Genomic DNA, 23183 nt, shown 5'->3' with positions numbered 1-23183 from the left:
TTGCGGGACAGATTATCTTTCTTAAAGACATTGTTTAATATTCCATATATTCCATAGTCTATATTTCATTCCACATCCAGAATGGGATTGAACTGGAGAAAAACTCAATTGTGCCAATTTCTTATGGGTTTGGTGTTGCCGACGTTCATTGTACAGTAAAAATGACTATGTTAACCATCTTCTGCAGGTCAGTACGTTCATGGTAATACTCAATTCATATGGCATGGTTTTGATCTAATAGCTTTAAAAAAATGTAAAAACATACAAAAATTTCTTAGCCTTGCCATATTGTTACAGGCCAAAACTTTTTCTCATTTGTTTATCCATCTGGGTGAGGTGTCATTTTTTATGGCGGGACAAGATGCAATTTTTATTGATACCGTTGTGAGGAATGTATAATGTTTTTTTTTTTTTTTTTGTTTTTTTTTAAATGATTCAAAAAAATTTTTTAAGGCAAAGTAGAGAAAAATAATGATTTGGCCCTTTAGGTTTTTTTGTTTTTTTAAAAAAAATCCCATACGATCTTGAGCATTTTCAGATTGAGGATGCCTAAGTTCTTTATTTTTTTTACATTTGTTTATTTTATGTGGTTTAGGGGAAAGGGGTGATTAGAATTTTTATATTTTTTGTCTTGTGTGTTTGTTTTGCCTGTCTCCTATGACGTGACAATGTGTAATAGAATCATAGTAATGACAGGATCTGCGACCATACAAAGCCCCCCAGATGATGTTGTGCAGGGTGACAATTGCTCTATTGCCACTGTTGCAGTTTACTGCGGCACCTAAAGGGTTGGAAGCTGTAAACAGTGCTGGCTCCATTCGTGGCTGTTAGCGGCCAGAGCTGGCTACATTATACAGCTAACATCAGCCTTGTATGAAAAGGGCTTATCTCATAAGTCCTATCCATTTATTCCCTTATGGACAGTTACGTCACTGAACTTGTCCAACAAGGGGATGTAACATAGCAGAAAGGGTAGGGGCTTATGATCCAAACAAGTGCATTAAAATTTTGGCAAAATTTTATATAAATATAGACTAGATAATCCAGCATCAGCCTCGATGATACCTATGGCATATTTTAAGATTGCCTAGTCTATAATTTATTAAGCATATTATTATTAAGAGGCTCCGTCCTTTTACAATTCTGGCACATACTGGGAAATCTACGCCAGGCCGGGGGTGACAGAGATTTCGTCTGAAACTCATGCCAGTATTTTTTGCATTAGATATAGTAATGCTGTCACCGTCCTAGTCCGAGTAGGGTATTGCTTTGCCCATTTTATTCAATAGTAGCAAAAATGTAGGAACAAGACAATCGGGGTCATTTTTTGGAGCAAAATGGCTGTGCAGCAAAAAATTGCCAGAAAACAAGCGCTCTCTGCTTAATATATTTCCTACTAAATTTGCTTTAAAAATTAGACAGGATTAGTAAATCTGCCCCTGTATGTGAAGAAGAAGCTACAAAGTAAATCCTACCCTGCAATAAAAAAGAGTGGGACAAATATATTATTTAGAGTAAATTACCTTCCCACGTAAATAGTCAACCTATAGCCTTGTACTATCACAGAGAAGAATAGGAACAACTTGTGTGAATTTCTCACTAATTAACAATTATGTGCGAGCAGAGAGAACGCGTACAGGACACAATGTCACACTCGTCTCTGCTACATGTGGAAATGTAACACTGCCCAATGTGAATTTGGCCTCTGGTATAAAAATAAATAAATAAATTACTGGAATAAAACTTGTTTATAATGAAATCCAGGGGGGAAAAAGGAAGGCTGAAATTTTTTAAATGTAATATCCAAGCTGAAAAATATATCAAGCTTTTCACTTTTGGAATTTTTGGCTATTTTTATTTTATTTTATATATTTATTTATTTTCTGCTACATTCTGCTACTTTAATGTGACAATTACATTATATGAGCGCCATTTATATCACAATATTCAGCAGCAGAATGTCAGATCCCAGGCATGGGTAAACTTTGGATGTTAAAATGCGTTATTATTACATTTATTACAGCCCTCTCCCACCCTATAGAAATTTTTGAGACCTGTATTCTAAGCCTTGGCATGGTCTAGGTGACATGAAAAAAAAAAAAAAAAAAATAATAATAATAATAATAGTATATATTGTTTCTGACAATATCTGAAAAATAAAATATATAAAATACACAAAAAATAAAAAATAAAATATACAAAATACACAAAATGGCATATGTTGGGATATATCGGAGATAATATATAAAACATATATATATATATATATATATATATATATAACATTCATTACAAACATGTATACACATTATTTATATATATAATACGGTATATATAACATTGAACTGAACAATAGATTGACACTAAGGCTATGTTTGCAGCTTATATTTTGGTCTTTATTAATATTCATAAAAATACAATAAAACATAATAAGCAAAAAGTTATTTCAACTATTACACCAAAAAGTGCAGAGATTTGTGAACTTTTTTTTTTTGTTCATTGTTTTTTTTTTTCATTTTCTGTTTTTATTTTTTGTTCTTATTGTAAAATTCTTTCAGTCCGTGTTTCACGTTTGCACATTAGATGTAAAAAAGCTAGATTTTATAAAAACACAAGAAAAACAAATACACTTTCAACATTTTAAAATAGTGTGTTATATATTTCCATGTACTAATATGTCATATCTGGAAGTATATTACAAAAAAAATAAAATTCCTATAAAATCATAAACATTGTACAGTCATTGGTAATTTTGCAAAGATTTGTGACGATTCATATACTGAGATTGTAGTAGTACAGTATATATATATATATATATATATATATTCTATATCAAGCCAGACTAATGTTATATGTTTCATAAAATCCACAATTAGTGACTTAATGTTTGTTTATACTTAGTGATTCCTATTTATTAATATTGCAGATGGTTCCTTACAACGTACAATGACCCGTCCCCATGCAGTTTTAGTAATACGTAAGTGTATATAAGTATACGTGTATATTTGTATCCAATATATGAAGATAAAGGGTTAAACAGAGGCAGATGTTTGAGTATTCGCTGACTTACTACATATTGAGCTTTGTATCCCCAGACTCTGTAGAAACAGAAGTGTCAGCAAAGTCCTAGAAACAATGGGGCCACATCCGGGCCTGCAGCATAGCTATGATATATATATGTACATATATATATATATATATATATATATATATATATATATATATATATATATTCCTATATCACTATTGTGCAGCAAATATAGATGGAATTCTTACCAGAATTTTTTTGTAGTAAAATTTCCTTCTTTTTTTGGAAACAAAACTTGAATTTTCACCTAGAAAACAAAGTAAATGAAGTAAAAAGCCAGAAATCTACGTCAGAAAGTTGGAGTTGTATCTTCTTATTGATGTGCCAAGTCTTCTGGATTGTTAAGAAGTGGTGGCCTTGAGTACAAGGTTGTCCAGGTGAGGTAGTTGGGTCCATGTATAGATATCTCCTGTATACCCCATCAGTGGAGATGACATTAGCTCCATGCTGGTATCATATTGGCGCCTCCTTTGTGTCCTCTCTTCTTTCCCGCCCTGTATGTCTATATTCGGTGGCGCTGTCCTATCCCCACAGTCTGTGTAGACTGATTCCTAGCCCAGGATGTAATGTCTGCCTCATTGCTACCTGCTCCCCCATTACAAGCAGCCCTGAGCTAGTGAGGCCGGCCCACATGTCATGTCCTCTGCCGAGCATCCACATGGGGATATAGTGAGAATTAATCACACAGACGTATATATGTCTACACAAAGCCTAAGAAAACCTAAAAAAAAAACCTTCAAAACCCAATAACAGTAAGTGATCGCTCAAGATCTAAAGGATAGGGCACAAACGATACAAATCTTAGTGTATGATACTCACAGATACAGATCCTAAAATATGCACAGACACAAATATGATACGTATATATGTTCATATAGGTACAGACATACAGATATTGTAACTACATGTATACTCTAACGTTATGGTGATATACACTAGAGAGTTTATAAACAGATGAAACATACACCTACAGTATAGTACAGTACACATATATAGTACAGTATATACAGTATAGTACACATAAACACATACAGCATAAGACAGGAAATATATATACAATACAGTACACATATACACTTACAGTATAGTAAAGTTCATACATATAGTACAGTATATACAGTATAGTATAGTACAGTACACACATATAGTACAGTATATACAGCATAGTATAGTACACATAAACACATACAGCTTAGTACAGAAAATATATATACAGTACAGTACACATATGCACCTACAGTATAGTACAGTACACATATATAGTACATTATATACAGTATAGTACAGTACACACATACAGTATAGTATATACAGCATAGTATAGTACACATAAACACATACAGCTTAGTGCATATACAGTATAGTACACATATACACCTACAGTATAGTACAGTACAGTACACACATATAGTGCATTGTATACAGTACACACATATAGTACAGCATATACAGTATAGTACACATAAACACATACAGCATAAGACAGGAATTATATATACAGTACAGTACATATATACACATACAGTATAGTACAGTACAGTACACATATAAACAGTATAGTAAAACTGCATAGACACATACTGCATAGAATAGCACACACATATACAGTATAGTACAGAACATATAAACACATACAGTATAGTACAGCAAACACATACATTATAGTAAAGTACACATATATACATACAGTATAGTCAGTATAGTCGATCATGCACACACATACGGTATAGTACTGTACACATTTAAATATGCAGTATTGTACAGTACACATATACCGTATAGTATAGTGCCATATACAGTACAATACCATATAGTGTAGTGCACATATACACATACATTATAGTATTGTACCCATATATACGTACAGTATAGTACAGCATACACACATACAGTATTGGACAGTGCACACAGTATAGTACAAACATAGACTCATAGAGTATAGTACAGCACACACATGCAATATAGTACAGTACATACATATAGTATAGTACAGGGCACATATACACATACAGTATAGTACAAACACACATGTAGCATAGTACAGCACACATACATAGTATAGTTAGTACAATATATACACATACACTATAGTACAGTATACATGTATACATACTACAGTACAGCATATACACATACAGTATATAACAAGTATATATATATATATACATATATATGTATATAACACACATATACAGTATAGTACAATACACATATACACATACTGTACATATACAGTATAGTACAATACACATATACACATACATATACAGTATAGTACAATACACATACATATACAGTATAGTACAATACACACATACAGTATATAATAAGTACATATACTGTATATATATATAACATTAAAATTATATGACACACATATACAGTATAGTACAAACACAGATTGACATTTACAGTATAGTACAATACACATATACATATACAGTATATTATATCTCAATCCCAATGAACTAATGATATACAAACAATCCAATTCTATGTGAAAAAAATGGCAAAAATAATAAAATAATAATTTTTTATTGATTTGTGTTAAAATGTCTATCCTGGGTATAAATATATAAAATTTATTAAAATATTCTATCCAGATGGTGTACTGGTGTCTTTTTTGGTCAATGCTTGGAATGACTTACTATTCTACTATTCCCATTCCAAAAAGACCTCCAAAAGCCAAAAGCAACATGGGTTTGGGATCCCAAAACTTTAGTATTCCCAAGTCCTAAAGTTTTCCCTAGGAGAGATGACTAATATTGCACCAAGGGCTGCCTGTGTCTCAAATGGCAAAGAGATGACTTATACCCTATTAAATTGATGAAGAAAATACTGTAACACCGTATCTGCTACCTATCCCGCAGCTGTAAACCAACTCAATCAATGTTGTGAGTTGTATTAGAAAACCTGTTGCAACATAATAACAGATGGACCCTCTATTGATGAACTAGAGACGCCCTCTGCAACAAACTATCACTGGACCCAACTAGATACTGCTATGGTCATGCAGATAAATAGACCAGAGGACATATATACAGGGGTAACATAGACTTAAAGGGGTTGTCCCATCACAAGGATCCTATCTATACTGCTTGATAATGTGGATGTAAGACTTTTCCTAAATACATTGCTTCAGCAAAACTGCTTTGTTTAATAATAACAGCATCGCTTCTGCCGCTGCTGGTTTCATGCAGGGCAAGGAGCATGGCAATGTTTCTGGCATCTGTGACGGCGTCTACACTCCCCTGCATCCGCCTCTCTATTACAGCGGATGCCGGGTCTGTATTCACATATGCAAAGCCAAGCGGTGAGATGCCGCTGGCCCTGCATGCATGCTCACAGGTGGTGATACCAGTGTAGCCTTCACAATGCGAATACAGCCCGGCATCCGCTGTAATAGAGAGAGGCGGATGTCGGGTCTCTATCGCATTGTGAAGGCTAGACTGGTCTATGAGCGTGCACGCAGGGCCAGCGGCATCTCGCCGCTTGGCTTTGCATATGTGACCCCGCCCACCAATGACGCAACAAAGCCGGAAGAAAGAAGATTTTATAGCAACGAAGACTGGTGAGTATGCGACGTGGGACAACCCTTTTAACCTCTCCCTGCTGCCACTATAGTGCCGTAATGATATAATGCCACCACGGTACCCACAACTACGTCTCAACGTATTTCACTTTGCATTGGCAGAGCTCCTCAGGAGACTATTGCTGTATAGCTGGTCAAATATTAATACAACCACCCATCTCCCTGATAACAGCAGTGACAATCGCTTTTCCCCACACCTCGGTGGTAGGTGCGGATACTGAATGGTAGCCACCGAGGTATGGGGAGAAGCGGTGGTGGGACAGTTTATGTTAGGTATAGGAAAAGTTCTGTATTTTATCAATGCCAATACATAATGATTTATTATTGAGTTCAATGGGAGCGCCTTCTAGTGGCAGCTGTGTGCAGATACAAGGTAATTGTTTACCATTAACCTCTTAAATCATAGAATAATAAGACAAAAAACTAGATCACTGTATATACAGCACTACAATTAAATCTGATATCTGAGATTATTAATTTATTTGGTATATATATATCCATAGCGAGTTTGTCTCAGATCGTGGGGTTCGGAGACTTTGTGTACAGCAGCTTCCATAACTATCATATAGGACAGAGCACGGCTTTGTTGTCATTGTAGTGGCAAAGCCAAGTCCCTGCAGTTCATCTCCTATTAAAGTAAATGAGACTTAAGCTGCAGTTACCCAGCACTGCCACTATACAGAGAGTGGAGCTGTGCAGTCTAGTGAGGCGGCTGCTGTGAACAGCTGATCGGAGGGGGTGCAGGTTATCTCATGTTTATCTAAAGTAAAAGTCACGCTAACGATAGGCCATCGATATATTTAACCCAGAAAACTTCTTTAAAAACGCTAATAACTTGCGACAAATTCAATATATTATTGAGGCATTCTAGCAAAACCATTGACGGTCTGTAATTCATATCACAACCACTAGGTGGCCACATATTGACACACATAGAATATACATAACATAACAGAGTATGACAAAATTATATATTTTTTTGTAAAGCTGGTCATGCTTGTTGAACCAAGCGGTAAGGATGGGCACATCCCTATGGAGATGAAGGCTGCTTTCCCACTCAATGTAAGATGCGGTAACCATAAATCATGTCATATACAGCACAATGAAGTCCCCAAATCCCAACACAAATGTAAAAATCATTAGGTTACCATATGAGTATATAGATAACTAGCACTGCTGCGGTATACGGTAATAGCACATTTTTGCCTATACAAATAGGTATTGCTTTTTTTTGTAAGTGAGGAAGGGGTCAATTGGTATCTTGGGGGAAAGCAGAGACACCATGGTGCAGTGAAGTGAAGGCGGATGAATTAGTTACTGGATCATTAGGCAGCAGGAATCACAATATCCGATCGCCAATTGTCAAATGATATATTGTCTGCAAGTGATGGCAAAAAAGAAAAGAGCCTAGTGCAAGCCTCAGTAATAGTAATAGTAGTGGTAATAATAGTAATAGTAGTAATAGTAATAGCAATAATAGTAATACACCTCCTCAGACAGCCCTCATCTGCAGAACAATCCTGCTGCTTGTACATCTTCACCGCCACCTTGCAGATGGGGGCGTCAGTCTAACTTATCATCTTCTCCCTTTGCAGACATGCCGGCTTTGCTCCTGTGATATGTGGTAAGTGCTCAGCTCTTTGCATAAATCCAAATTCATTTCTGTGCTTGACTAACTAAAAGCATGACTAAGCTGTATACCTGTGAGTCATTGCCATCATCTATAGACCCCATACAGGGCTCCCAGCAGCAACTGAATACTATTGTACTCCATGTCCCTCTATGATTCACAGCTTATTGTGTGCAATGGACAATGGCAGTAGTCAGGGAAGCATGTGATGGTTGTAATGTTGTGTGAGGGGAAGACACAGGGGGTTACACTAATCTCCCTTTATATGTCCCCTTGGCAGGCAGAGATCTGTGCTGCTGCTCTGAGTCTCAGCACCTCGGACAGAAGGCAGATGTCTATGTGGATGTCTCAGCACCTTGGACAGCGATCACATCGGACGGCTTTTAGCAGCTTAACCTTCTTCAGTAGTTGATCTGACCTCACTTGTGAAATCCTCATCAGCACCTTGGACAGTGATCACTTGTATCTATAGAGATCTGCCCTCCTTCAACTCCTTGGACTGTGATCATTTATGTCTATAGGCTCTAACCTACTTCAGTAGTTGATCTGCAATCTCTTGTCTGTAGAAATCTATTCTTCATCTGCACCTTGGACAGTGATCACTTGTATCTACAGAGATCTGATGTTCTTCAACACCTTGGACAGCGATCATTTATGCCTATAGGATCTAACCTCAGGACCTGTGATCACTTGCATCTATAGGGATCTCACCTTCTCCACCAGCTGTGATCACTTGTATCTATAGGGATCTAGCCTTCTTCAGAACCTTGGACTGTAATATTTTATATTCTATAGGGATCTTACCTACTTCAACACCTTGGACTTTGATCATTTATATCTATAGGGATCTAACCTTCTTCAGAGGCAGAGACATAACCTTCAGAAGCTTGTACAGACAACTTCATCTATAGAAATCTAGCCTTCTTCAGAAGATTGTAAAAACAACTATATCTATAGAGATCTAACATTCTTCAGCAAATTGTACCGTGATCACTTTTGTCTATAAGGATCTAAACTACTTGGACAGCACTGATTGTTTCTATATAGTGTTCACTTGCTTCGATGAAGATCAAAAGTTAAGGGGTTCAGCAGCTTGGACCTAGATCACCAGCCTATATGGAGATCTAACCTATAGAGAGCTAACTTTTTGAGCACCTTGGACAGTGGTCATATGTATTTATAGAGATCTAACCTTCTTCAGTACTTTGGGAATTTATCATAAGTGTCTACCAAGCTCTATCCTTCAGAACCTCAGACAGTGATCCTATGTATCTATAGAGATCTAACCTTGCTCAGAAGCTACAGAGATCACTTGTATGCATAGAGATCTAACCCAGCATCTCACACAGGGACTACTTGGTGTACAATTCTATAGAAATCTAACCTACTTCAGCACCTTGGACAGTGACCTTAAGTATCTATAGAGATCTATTCTTCAGCACCTTGGACAGTGATCCTATGTATCTCTAGAGATCTAACCCCACGCCTTACACAGTGACTACTTGGTGTACAATTCTATAGAGATCCAATCTTCTTCAGCACCCCGGACACTGACATGTATCTATAGAGATCTATCCTTGCTCAGAATCTTGTACAGAGATCACTTATATGCATAGAAATCTAACAATCTTCAGGAGTTTGTCTTTGTAGCTCTAGAGATTTAATCCTGCGCCTTGCTGTAAATTTCTATAGAGATCTCACCATTTTGATCAGCTTCCCTAGAGATTTCCCTAGTTTTTGCGCCTATGTGAATCCATAGTCACTTCAGCAATTACTTTTTGCCTGTAGAGATCCAAGTGAATCACGTTGGAGACTGTATAAGACTGAGGGCTGGATGATTCAGTGCTAGCACTGCGCAGTACACAACCTGCTTCTACAGGATAACTAGCAACTGCAAAAAGTCTTTGCAAGCATGGATATCTGTGTCTCCACTCAGGTCCTGGGACTGCACCTACTCCTTCTCCTTACATGTAAGTGCCCATATTCCATTACACTAAGGGTCTAGCTATTGATGTACTGTAATAAGTGTAGCATTAGACATGTGTCATGTAGTAAGGTATGCAGCAAGGTCTGGGATAAGACTGCAGTGTGTGCTGTAGCAAGAGCTCAATGATGTTTCTTCTTTGTTCCACAGACATTGTTGGTCCTAACATGGCAGAACAAGAAGTTGAGAATCTCTCAGGGTTATCTAGTAACCCTGACAAAAATATCTTTGCCATTCGAGAAAATGGGACGACCTGTCTTATGGCAGAGTTCTCAGCAAGGATCCTTGTTCCTTATGAGGTGCCCTCCAGTAATGAAGTAGATGTAAGTGATTTAGTATTATCGAGTAAGATCTAGTAACATTAACTATTTAGGGACTGGAAGAAATGGGTTTAAAAACTTTTCGTTGTATAGGAACGGGTTAACGAAACCACTATAGGATTAATAAAATATTATGTCTGGGTTACTAATGGTAACAGTATCATCGGTGAAGATATATTAATATATACAACTCCTAAGTGGTATATAGTATATGCAGTCAGTGCATGCCTTGCGTAATAGCAGCAGTACACAGTAATGTGATGTGAGTTGTGCCCTATAACATGATGGTGATGATGATTTATCTGTTTTAGTGGAATTTGGAGGAAGCTAATATTCAGCTACCCAGAGATACAGAGATAAAGGGGAAATGCTGGAATAATGAATCTGAACTGCATCTGTCATGGGCAGACAAATCGTATACCCTGAAATTATTCTTTATCAAGGTAACTCAGACAGTCCTTGTAATATTATTATATGACTATCCATTGACGTAGATTATTCTATAAACCCAGGCACTGCCTTTACATGTAATATTGTCAGAATAATGTATCTACTGGTTTACTGATGTAGCAGGGTTGAGTTTGTCAGTCTGGTTTATCATTTGGATCAGAGCATATGGATGTGGTGCAAGTAAATCTATAGTATAAAAAGAAGACATATATGACGTTAGCTCTGCTACATAATTCACCGCAACCAATATCACAACTTAATGTTCTGTCATTTGAGTGGTTGGACATGCACTGACTATGAATATCCAGGTTCAGCAAAGATTTATGTCATTTATAGGATGGGCAAGAAGCAAAATCCAGTGGAAGAAGCTGGAAAATGAATAAAATCCAATTCATATATGACTTGTCCGACCGCACAAACTTCAAAAGTGGTGCAAGACGTGAGTATCTGCAGCCACTGCGGCATACGCTATCATGTTCATTGTCCAAAGTCCAATCACGATTGTCTACTCTAGCACACAGCCAGGGACCAGGAGCTGCTGCATTGTACTTCCTATATCTAGTGTAATGCGGCCTGAGAACACGGGAAAGGAACCTCTTCTATGTGAAAACCCACAATTTCTGCATTATGTCCAGAAGAGTAAATAAGGGACGCTAATGTGGTCGGAGGAGAAGGATCTGCAGTAGCTGAGTCATTTTGTTCAGTTGACTGCGGATGTGCCACCAACAGATGTTCATCCAATGCTGAGTACATCGCTTGCTTTCCTGCCCCAAGCGCTCCCATCTGGGTCTTGTTTCTATAGTACACAATATACTGGAAGACAAAGAAATGCACAATCTCTAAATAATAGTCCCACCTAAAAATAATATTAGCATGTAATGCATAAAATTAGGTAGCTACAGGGGGTAATCTCAAGGGCCTGGTCTCCACTGAAAATTAGTAACAACCCCCATGTACTACATGCCATTGAGAATAGATGTATCTATTTATCATAATCAGCATTATAATAATGTTTATATAGGGTCAACATAGTAAACAGCACTATTATACAAGGCCTTGCTCATAAGCATTGGATTGGCCTACAGTTGAACAAGTCAATCTGCATGTGGGCCCCTGGGCCAGGTGGGCCCACCATGGCATGACAGAGTAATACTCATTGTACTTCATACATACTCATCATATAACATGTCAACCAGGCTATGCATCAGTGTACTTGGTATTTTTTTTACAAAACTACCCGGATTATTTTTATATACTGTAGATACATTGGGCGGTTGAGATAAAACCCAGGTACAGAGTCAGGCCAACCAATATCCTTCCTCACTGGGCCCCATCTTCTCAACTACACTACTTTAGAAATATATGAATGAATGCCAGCTACTATATGCATAGAGCTTTATAGTGGCCCCAGGCAACTGAGTCCAACACTGGTCCCAAGAGCTTATCTTCTAGAAGGAAATAGAGATGACACAAGATGTGACAGTGCCTTATCTGGATGATGCTCCAGTTCTTTTAAGTGATACGTTCTGATGAAAGGACAGGAGTCTGCTTATGAAATGTGATAGACCAATGTGGATGGGGAGAATTATTTTGATTTTCCAGGGTAAAGCATTCCAGAGACCTGCTGCAGCACAAGAGCAGTCATGGAGTTGGAAATCAGGAGGATGCTGATCGCAGGGGGTGAGGAGCTCTGGGTAGGACTGTCACAGGGGGAAGGCATCGATGTAGAGGTTAGACAGAAAGATTAGCCTAGCATGATCCATTCATGATACATTGGTGATGTGAGAGATCGGAAAGAAAAAAACAGATTAGTAGTGAGTTACAGTAGTCAAGACAACAGGGAGTCACAGCAACAGTAAGAGATTTGGCTGTTTCCTCAATTTAATAAAAATTGCAAGACCATGGGAATGAATCACTATAAGGAGTAAAGGGAAGATCTTAGAAGAACATGAGCTCAGGACAGTGGTTGTATTGACTAAGAGTTATGATAGACCAAGTATGAGTACAGTAGGTTGCAAGATGATGAGAACTCAAGAAGCTCAGATTTTGAAGGCTTCTATAATATGTCTGGTTTGTACATAACTACAGATATTGTCTAACTCTTCTTAGCTGGGAAGCACACCGCCAGTCGCCATCACCTATCCCTCATGGTCACACCACTTGGAATGTCATATGAATGTGAGGCTTCTGAGAAAGTGAGCCTGACCTCCACGGACCAGAAGAAGACGGTGGTCTTGTACCTATCTGAAGTCCACATTCAGCCATTCGATATTAAGAGTGACTTTGTCTACAGTGAAGGTAAAGTGTTTGGTTGTTTTTGTAGAAAATATTAATTTTGTTGCACTGACACACGGGATCTACTAGAAATTACACACTGTACTGTTTTACCAAGTACGTGGGTCAGTTTGCATCCAGCTAAGGGCTCAGAGATAGAAGGATCAGGCATGTTGAATTTAACACGCCTGATCTTTTTGTTGTCAGTGGAGATACAGTGTAAACTTCGGCTCCCAATTGGAAATACTTTCCTAACAGCAAAACATATATATATATATATATATATATATATATATATATATATATATATATATATAAGAATCTTGGAGGAATATCTGCTGGTGACATTGAAGGTGTATTGCCACCTTTCGATGTCTGTAGTTTCTATTCCTTGTGTATTATTAGAGTTGTATCTGTGCAAACACCGATTGCACCAATTGTTTGATTAGTGGGAGTTCAACTGCTGGGGTCACTGAACACAAGAACAGGGGTCCTGTTCCCCTCATGTTAATGTCAGCAGCCCACCACATTGCTGCTTTAGCCAGTCACTGGCCTCAGCAGTCACATGTGGGAGCCAAGTATGTAATTGGTGCAGTGCTAGAGGGACAAGTGTATCTCAATTTTTTATTTTTTTTAAGGCTTCCCTGACATAAAAAATATTCTAAAATTTATATTCTAAATGGTACGACCTGAGTAGTGGTCACATTACAGATTTTGCATTGGGATCAACTATCATGCTATGTCTCTGAGCCTGTATCTGTTATCACAGTTCTGTCCTATCCACTTGAATGGGGATGAGCTGCAGTAATGATAACTGTGATATACCCTTATACTATAATGTTTTCAATAAATTTACAGCAGAGGAGGTGCATTGCTCTCATAACTACCTATGACTTAATGTAATTCCTGTAACGCAGCAGTGATGAAATAACTGTGTAATAAGTGGATGTATGTAGCTTGGGGCTACCCCTAAGGGAAGCGTTAAAGAGCTGGGCCAGGCATGGCGGCACAAATAATATAGACAAGAGATGTTGTAAAAACTCAGACTGACTTCAGGGCATATAGAGTACATTCCAGCATGGAGGTCAGGGCAGGTGGAATAGGTTCAGAGTCAGTAAACAGGCAGAGGTCAGGCCAGGCAGCACAGGAAAAAGGATTAAAGTATATATTGGTAGAGCACAGAGAAACACCTTTGCAGCACACTAACAAGCTAGGAAGTGTTAGGCTTAGGTAACTTTCTGTGGAGAAAAGTGCCTTAAATAACCCACTGGGGCTAGAGATTGGCTGGGAACAAGCCACAAAATGGAAAGCACCCTACAAGCAAAGACTGGAACACTGTGCACACAGCCATGGAGAACACTGTGGCTGTGAATGTAAGGCCCCGTTCCCACGGAGTAACACGCCACTCATTTAGACATGTAAACACGTGTCAGAGCGAAGCGCTTCAAAACAGATCCCATTGACTTCAACGGGTGCCAACTTACACGCGCTACACATTGAAATCAATGGGTTATAATGCCTCTCATTGAGTTCAATGGGTAGCGTGTGTAAGCTGGCACCTATTGAAGTCAATGGGATCTGTTTTGAAGCGCCGTGCTCTGACACGTGTTTACATGTCTAAATCAGCGGCGCGTTACTCCTTGGGAACGGGGCCTTATTCTGTAATTCCTTCTGTTTCACTACTTGTTGCTACCTTGATCTAAAGGAATTGTCTCATCAGACATTGGTGGCATACTGTTACGTTACCCCACCATTGTCCAATTCTTGAAGCTCAGACTACTGTAACCCTTTCGTTCAACAGAAATAAAATTGCAACTGAGCAAAGCCTTATGCCATATTGTCTCCTATCAATGCCACATGTAATTTTTTACAGGCAGTCGAATCAACAGCCATTGCCTACCGAGGGTTGACTACCCAATAGTGTCCACTATCACAATGCCACCATTGTTATGAGACCGCTCCTCTAGGACCTTATTTTACGGCACAGTTTGCTCTCAGATCAATCGCTATTGATCTTATTCATTTTTGTGCAGAGAATGACAAGATGTTACTTATTGTTTTCTTTCCTATTTCAGAATACAAATGCCTTACAGATCAGAGGAAACAACTGGAAGAGACATTACCTCTGATATTAGGCCTGACCTTGGGAGTGGCCATTGTGATCATCCTGGCTGTATACCACGTACATCATAAAATGACAGCCAACCAAGTGCAAATTCCTCGAGACAGATCTCTATACAAGCACATGGGATAGACAAAGACTTATTAAATGCAAGGCACATTGATTATCAGGTAGAAAAGCAAACAGCACTTTCCTGATATTCCTTCCACTGTCTTCCTTCAAGCTGTATCCTACAAACATTTCCTCACTTAGCTGTGATGTGCAGGTAGTGGTTACTTTTACTGCACTGGAAACCAGTTGTGTGGTTTGATGGGCGTCTGTTGGGTCATTCTGCTCTATCAAGCTACCACAGCATTTGGTAGGACCTTACATACAAGTCCACAGATATTTGTTTTCCTTGGCGGAAGCCCAATTTCTATTGAAAGAGACCTTGTTCTGCAATACGTGAGTTCCCTGGATCTAGCTTGCTGCAACCTCTGTAAATCCTGTCCATATATCGGAAGGATTTCCAAGTCTGGAGACAGCAATCCTTGAAGTCACAAGCAATTGGCACAAGTACAAAATTTCATTGCTGATACTGCTGACCCTTGCCCAAGCAAATGCTATCCAATAAGACAAAGCTAGGCCCTGTATAAGCGAGGTAATCCAGAGTAGAAAATCATCTGGATGTCCAGGTCTGTACCTAGCCAGTAGACGGCACCCCTTGTATCATGGTGATCTATGATGAAGCCTTACCATAGCTTCATTGTTCTTTACCGTATAGGGTATGGTCACAAGAGCCGAAACTTAGCAGACTAGTCCCGAGCCCTCGCCAGAAACGGTATAGCCAGCTAATTTAAATATTGCAAAAAAGGTTGCCGACTAGTACCAAGGCAAACAAAAGTATATATGGACTTTTATGTATATGTGGTCTTATGTGGCCTTATCAAATACTGTGGGTAGTTCCACAGGGAAAAATGGCCTGACAGACGCCCTTGAAATCCCATATACACAGCCAAGGTGAATGCACCATCCTGTAAGGGAACATATTGAGTCTCTATGGTCCTAGAATATGGAGCTGTAGGCACTCCATATGTTGTCATATATGGCCTTTGTACATCATATAACATGACGCAGGAAACTAGAGGCAGGTACAGAATGGCCCCATATACTGTATTTTTCTGGATGATATATTAGGGTGCATGCACACTACGTAACGCCGGGCGTGTATGAGAGCCGTACACGCCGGCGTTACAGCAGGGCTGCCGAGCACTTCCCATTCACTTCAATGGGAGCGCTCGTAAACGCCGCTGTTACGAGCGCTCCCATTGAAGTGAATGGGAAGTGTTCGGCAGTCTGCTGTAATGCCGGCGTGTACGGCTCTCATACACGCCCGGCGTTATGTAGTGTGCATGCACCCTTACAGTGTCATACAGCTTGGAACTTGTACAGCCATAATACAGATGTGTGCATGAGGCCTGGTACTTCCAGTGTAGAATCCATGACAGTCTTAGTGTATTTTTATTTGAAATATTTTTTAATATCCGATTCTAATCATTATTATTACTACTAATATTTTAGGATATAACCATCCTACAGATGCAGCAATCCTACGCTGTGCACACTACTATTACCATAGCCTACCTGTCTAATATACTTCCTATTATCAGAAGGCTATGTTAATACCATAGTGAGCCGCGGTGCGGTACATTAATAGCCTATCCCTTTCGGCTCTCCGCTCGATTGCTACGTCTGTACATATCTAATGCCATATATTGAGATACATTAATTGTTGTGAACCTCTACTACAAAAAAAAATCTATGCATGTTAGATAAAATACTGAAATCTAAGGCAGAAAACTTATAAATATTGTTAAATAATATTAAGCTTTACACAGTTTTTATGGACAATTGTAAACACCAAAAATTGTCGGATGCTTTTCTACTGCAGATAGACGTTGAGTGTTTCCCTTTAAGTAATAGACATCTTAACGCTGTGACAATTATTTTGCTTACGACAAGATCTGCAAGCCGGAAGTATAAAAACAGGCGCAAGGGAAAAGTGGAGCGGTCGTCGGCAGCATTCAGTCTGATACATTGTAGCCGCAACGTTTTCATGCTCCACTTTGTCCGCACCGGTTTTGATACATGAGGCGGTGCGAGCTCCACAGGCATGCTGCATGATTTGTTCTTGTGCAATTCTTTACATTATGACATCACACTGTAAAATACAGCTTTGGCTACTATGCATCTCCTTCCTTGTTGTGAAAAGAATATGGCGGCTTGGGTCACAGACTTTATTGGGTGGAAATGATTTCCTCTAGTGGGGACATACAAAGCCAATCGTGCTACATATAGAAGGGCTTAGTAAGTAATAAATCAGATTTCATCAGAGTAAAAGGTGCAACATTTACATATTAGGTGCATGGCTCAAGTTTATTAAGAGGTGCATGTACTTTAAAGGGAGTCACCGGAACCTAGCATATCAGGAAGCAGCAAGGGCAAAGCAATGTCTAATAAAGGTGACCCTGGCCTATCTATCTGCAGGGGTGGGTTCTAGTGGTAGACTCCCTTTAGAATTAGAAATCACTGCACCAAATTTCTGCTTCAGCATGAGCCATTTTGATACATTTGAGTTGGCCACATGCAACGCTTTGTTTCTCTTATGTTTTGGTGGCTTTGGCGTGCCACGATGATAACAAGCGATTGCTGGAGGTGAAAGACTTGCGACAATCGTCTGATCCCTGCATCAAAAGGGATCACAAAAGGCAGAAATATTCTATCACGTCTACACGGGCTACAAAACATCTCTGTGCACTGCGTCTATAAGTTACTAACCTGCATGTTAATGTTAGGCAGCGATATAGGGTCGCAACCTATAGATGACAACGAGTTTTCTTCTTGGAGCAAAACTATTTGGCATATTTGTCCCAGTGAGCAATGAATCTCTGCAAGGAGAATGGTCACCCTACTAAAAGGGATACAATGATACAGATCAATGGGGTGTTCTCTATGATTACACAAGACAACACCAGGGATGGGTTCAGAGGGACCTTTCATAATGACTTTTACCAATAGTTACATAGTAGATGAGGTTGAATGAAGACATTAGTCCATCAAGTCCAACCTATAACCCTACAGTCCCCTACAGTGTTGATCCAGAGGAAGGCAAAACCCCCATGAGGCTCATGCCAATTGCCCCATTTCAGTGGAAAAAATTCCTTCCCGACTCCAATCTGGCAGTCAGTATAAAAACTCTGGATCAGCATGTCCTTAAAATCTAGAATGAATGACCTGTAATATTGTTTTCTTCAAGACTTCAATAATAGAAGTAGTGGGTTCTGTTTACCAAGATCTATTAGAAAAATACACTATGTCCAGTTATGGAGGCTACAGCTGTGGTTACACTCAGGCCTTTGCAGCTCTTCAACTCCTTTTTCAACACCCAAATGTGTGGGACAGAAGGCGAGTAGACATTTACATTCTACATCATGTTACAGGACAAGTAAGAACATGTAGAAGGAAGAAATCAATATATAAAGCTGGTCTGAGATTTATTAAAGGGATATTCTCCATATTCCTGATAAATCCTCCTTTAGAACCTTCACATATTTCTGTAACCTTCATAATTTTGCATCGGAGTATCTGGTCCCTACTTTTCCAATAAATGTGAGTCCCTGATGAATGGAACATATCTTGTAGGTATGTAATATTTGCATAAAATTGGAATAGCCCTTTAAAAGGCAACACTAGAATCTTAAACATGCCGTGACGTATATTCCTTTGTATCTAACATAAGAAATTACCGTGTGTGCAAAAGATACCAATGTCACCAAAGCAATATTGCAATTTGCTAAAACTATCTGAACCCCGCAATTCATAACATCACCACTGGGTGGCCAAGTATATAATATAGCACACCACTTTGTGATACAATATCATGAAACAATATTGTCTTGACAAGCTGGTCTTCTTATGACATGTATATCTGGACATGTTGAGCCAAGTGGAAAGGTAAGGAAAGGCAAATCTGTTTTATATGTCTTAAGCTTTATTCACAGGACCAGGGCTCATGGCTGTGCGCTATTTATGAACCAAGGAGAAGTATGATATGCAGATATGTCTTTTCATGGATTGGACTCTCAAGTCAGTTTTGTAGACCTGATTTGTCCTGTCCTTGCCATAAAAGGATGGAACCCCACCTTCCTTCCCACACACACACACACACACACACACACACACACACACACACACACACACACACACACACACACACATACACACACACACACAAAGTTCGAGAGCCTAAGGATGATTTCCCTTTAAAAGTGAATGTTCTTAAAGTAATTTGTAAGATCTGTTAAATGTAGCTATACCGTACAGTAATGAGTGAATTCCCAGCTCCAAAGAGAAAATCTAGTGTAATTGTTTCTTCCAGAGGAGAAGCGCGCGGGGTCTCCCTGCAATCAGCAGCTGTCATGTGATGGATACAATTCATTGCACACATGTAGTGCCGCACAAGGGGATTGCTTACGCCAGCACTCTTTCTTGTGTCTGCCTAATGTGCCAATAATCAGAGACTGATCTCCCGTGTCAGGTCATCATGTGCTGGGGGACAGGAGGCTTTATTACGGGTAATGGCTACTAAGTGAAATTGTAATGTATTTTTTAAGCTGCCAGCCTGGCCACAGTTCTAGTTCTCTGACCCAAACATAAAGAATTACTTTATCCATTTACCTTACCTTACCGCTGTAGAAATAAGAGACAATAGAGATTTTATTCTATTGTCGTTTTTGCAAAAATCGTGGCGGAAGTCTCCTATTAACCCTTTATGTTTGGGCTCATTTGCAGAAAACGCATAGAGATACACAGTTAATACAGACCTAGGATTAGTGCTCTGCTTCCCCTGCCATAATATTTTGTGACGTGTAGTGCATTTTATTTTTTGCAATTTAATGAAGAAGAGTTTGTAAGACCTAAAAGATATGGAGACATGGAGACAATTGGGTAGGCCTCAGAATTCTGCAACCCATGGCGCTCTGGATGGTGAGAAATTATAACTCCCAGCACGGTCTAAAAGCTAAATCTGTAAATTGCAATATCATAAAAACTGGAGAGCTGCAACCTATAGAATATATTCTAAGAATATGAAGGTATCATATACTGTATGTATTGCATATATACATATCAATAGTTCAATGAACTGGAGGATTAACCAGCTTTCTCCTAAACCATTGGTGGCTAAAAAGTAGATTGTGGCCTTCACTGTGAATAGCAGTGTCCTGAATCCTTATGGAGTATTGCCATCTTAGATTATTCTATGGCTATGCCATAAACGTCTGATAGATTGAGGTCCTATACACAACTCCAGCATGGTAGTCCCTGACCCCATCCCACCTAGCGGGCCACTTTTGACAGAAATTAAAACATCTTGACAAATTGTCAGAATGAATGAAATAAAGCTAAGGCTGCATTCACACTGAGTAACGCTGGCGTTTTTTGTGCTTATTTTTGCACATAGCGCGGAGTTAACGCGGTGTTAACGCGGCGTTAACGCCGCGCTATTTTGCGGTGGCGTTGCCCGGCGCAAACGCGGCGTTAACGCGGCGTTATGTGCAAAATCAGCACAAAAACAGCACAAAAAACGCCAACGTAACCCAGTGTGAATGCAGCCTAAGAGTAGGTTGTTCACTTCTGCTGCTCTCATCTGTCATAGGATGACAGCAACGGACATTAACCGTAGTAGAGTGACCAATGACAGCAGCGGACATTAACCGTAGTAGAGTGACCGATGCAGATAGAGCCCCCTTGTCGGGCATCCGCCTGTGTTAACTCTCGTGTAAGATACTTGATGGAAGCTGTCTTCCGCCATATTTGTTACTTTCCGGATGGAAGAAAAAATTGCACATGCAAGACTTTTTCTTTCATTGTAAAAGTAAACAAACATGACGGAAGACGGCGACCATCATGAGGTTTACATTAGAGTCAGTGGGAACAGACACTGATACAGGGTTCTCCATCCGCATCTGTCACTCTAATGATGGCCATTGCTGTCATCCTGCGAGGGGACTGCGATTGTCTCCTAACTCAATTTTTATAGTCTTCCCTTCCAGTTGGTAGCTCAATCCCCATTGTTTTTAGTGCTGATCATCAGATTGGTGACATTTTGTTCTATTCAGGTCAGAGTTTCAGTCAGTTGTTGACCCAGTGGTGACCTGTACACAAAGGGTACATGACTGACTGTTTGTGTATCCATCTTGCTCTCTACACCCATCATATTCCCTAGTCTGGGTCCTGGCTTCAGGAGTGCAATTTCATCATTATAAAGAGCCAGCGTGCATGGGAACAAAATGAGCAGTCAGACATAGCGTTTAGGGATTCCTTGCCTCGATGTGGTAGACACTATACTATATTTTTTACATAAAGTTGTCTCATTTCAGAAACGTTCAGCCATCGGCTGTTGTCACACATACACGATGCCCATGCTGGTTATTGAGGAGAATGGCTGTTGGGTCCTCCAACACTTCTCTGCTGTCTCTTCCTCATGCCCTTACCATCCAGTCGACTAATCCTGTCGTCCCAACTATGTCCTGGGAAAACCATTCCTACACTCCTATAGAAATCGCTTACATGTACCCTTGGAGTAATCCACTCTTCTTAGGCTTCAAACACATGACCAAGTGTGCAGTCCGAGTGCATCTGATTTTTCCATTCCGACAGATCTGAATAGCTGCCCTAAAAATATAGGAATGACAAAGACCATCAGGACACACCAGGATTACACACTCAGTTGTGTGCATGAAGCCTTACGCTACATTCACACGACATGAATAATGGCCATGTGACTGTCACATGGCAGCATTAAAGTGAATTCAAGTGAAAGGGGGGGGCTACTCACATGACCGTTATATCGATGGTCTATTGTAACGGACGGTCCAAATATAGGTCATGTCTTATTCATGTATGGGGGGGGGGAATCTGTTAAAATGAGCGCCCCATGGATGCAAGACGGCAATGAAAAATGTATGTTTTTAACGGCCCTTTTGCACCTTGGTCATGCATTAAGTTGTCAATTGTCAAATTATGAAATTTCGTGGGTTTATTAATAGTGGCCTTGGGGAGAAACATGTATTCATTAGAAATATACATAGTAGAGGTTCTCCAGGCAACAGTATTTTAGATCATTATAAGAGAAATTCATTTAATAATCTATAATATAATAATCTAAATCATTGTAAAGAGGTTCTCTCGCCACAATAGGTTCTCCATTCATAATACTGTGTAAGCGGCCATTTTCTTGTGGCTGGCGGGCATGCGCAGTCGGCCTTGCCCTAGGCCCGAGGCCTAGAAGTTTGAAGCCAGTCCCGGAAAAAGACGCAAGACTTTGTTCCTGAAGAAGATGGAGAGTTCTCTGGCAGCATTGGGGACACCCCTATTGCTGTTTGAGTGCAGGTGCCCGCCCCCAGTGCTGTGAGAGAACTCATTTGCATACTTAACCAAAGGGCAGGGCAGAGAAGACATCTTCTCTCTAGGAGAAGAATAGCCTTTCTTAAGGCTATTCTGTTACGTCAACGGGAAAAAAAAGGTTTTGAATGGTAGAATCCCTTTAAGAAAGGGTTAATAATAGAGGTTGGATAAAGACGGAACCATAAAGACCAACCTCTAACAAATGCAAGTATACTTGGTCACTGGTAGTAATGCGGATCTAAGGATCAGTTCCACTGACAGTAAGGTACAGTATCGA

At 39.4% G+C, this 23183-nt stretch overlaps 1 protein-coding gene across 1 annotated transcript; it reads left to right on the top strand.

Moving 5' to 3' along the window:
* The first annotated feature begins 10053 nt into the window (after nucleotides 1–10053).
* LAMP5 (lysosomal associated membrane protein family member 5) lies at nucleotides 10054–15865 on the top strand. The gene is made up of 6 exons (XM_075266555.1): nucleotides 10054–10280; nucleotides 10445–10617; nucleotides 10926–11057; nucleotides 11401–11503; nucleotides 13174–13362; nucleotides 15414–15865. Exons 1-6 carry the CDS (start codon nucleotides 10223–10225, stop codon nucleotides 15590–15592), a joined length of 834 nt encoding a protein of 277 aa, XP_075122656.1. The 5' UTR covers nucleotides 10054–10222; the 3' UTR covers nucleotides 15593–15865.
* Nucleotides 15866–23183: the final 7318 nt, after the last annotated feature.

This window comes from Leptodactylus fuscus, chromosome 3 (genome assembly GCF_031893055.1).
Source record: "Leptodactylus fuscus isolate aLepFus1 chromosome 3, aLepFus1.hap2, whole genome shotgun sequence".
Lineage (NCBI taxonomy): Eukaryota > Metazoa > Chordata > Amphibia > Anura > Leptodactylidae > Leptodactylus > Leptodactylus fuscus.
The sequence above is the reverse complement of the archived record's forward strand: the minus strand, read 5'-3'. Positions and strand labels throughout refer to the sequence as shown.

Excerpts from the sequence above, each read along its gene's own strand:
- LAMP5 (XM_075266555.1), top strand. The coding sequence starts at position 10,223 with ATGGATATCTGTGTCTCCACTCAGGTCCTGGGACTGCACCTACTCCTT. Across the intron at positions 10,618-10,925 it reads CCTCCAGTAATGAAGTAGAT|TGGAATTTGGAGGAAGCTAA; the intron begins GTAAGTGATTTA and ends TATCTGTTTTAG. Across the intron at positions 13,363-15,413 it reads TGACTTTGTCTACAGTGAAG|AATACAAATGCCTTACAGAT; the intron begins GTAAAGTGTTTG and ends TTCCTATTTCAG.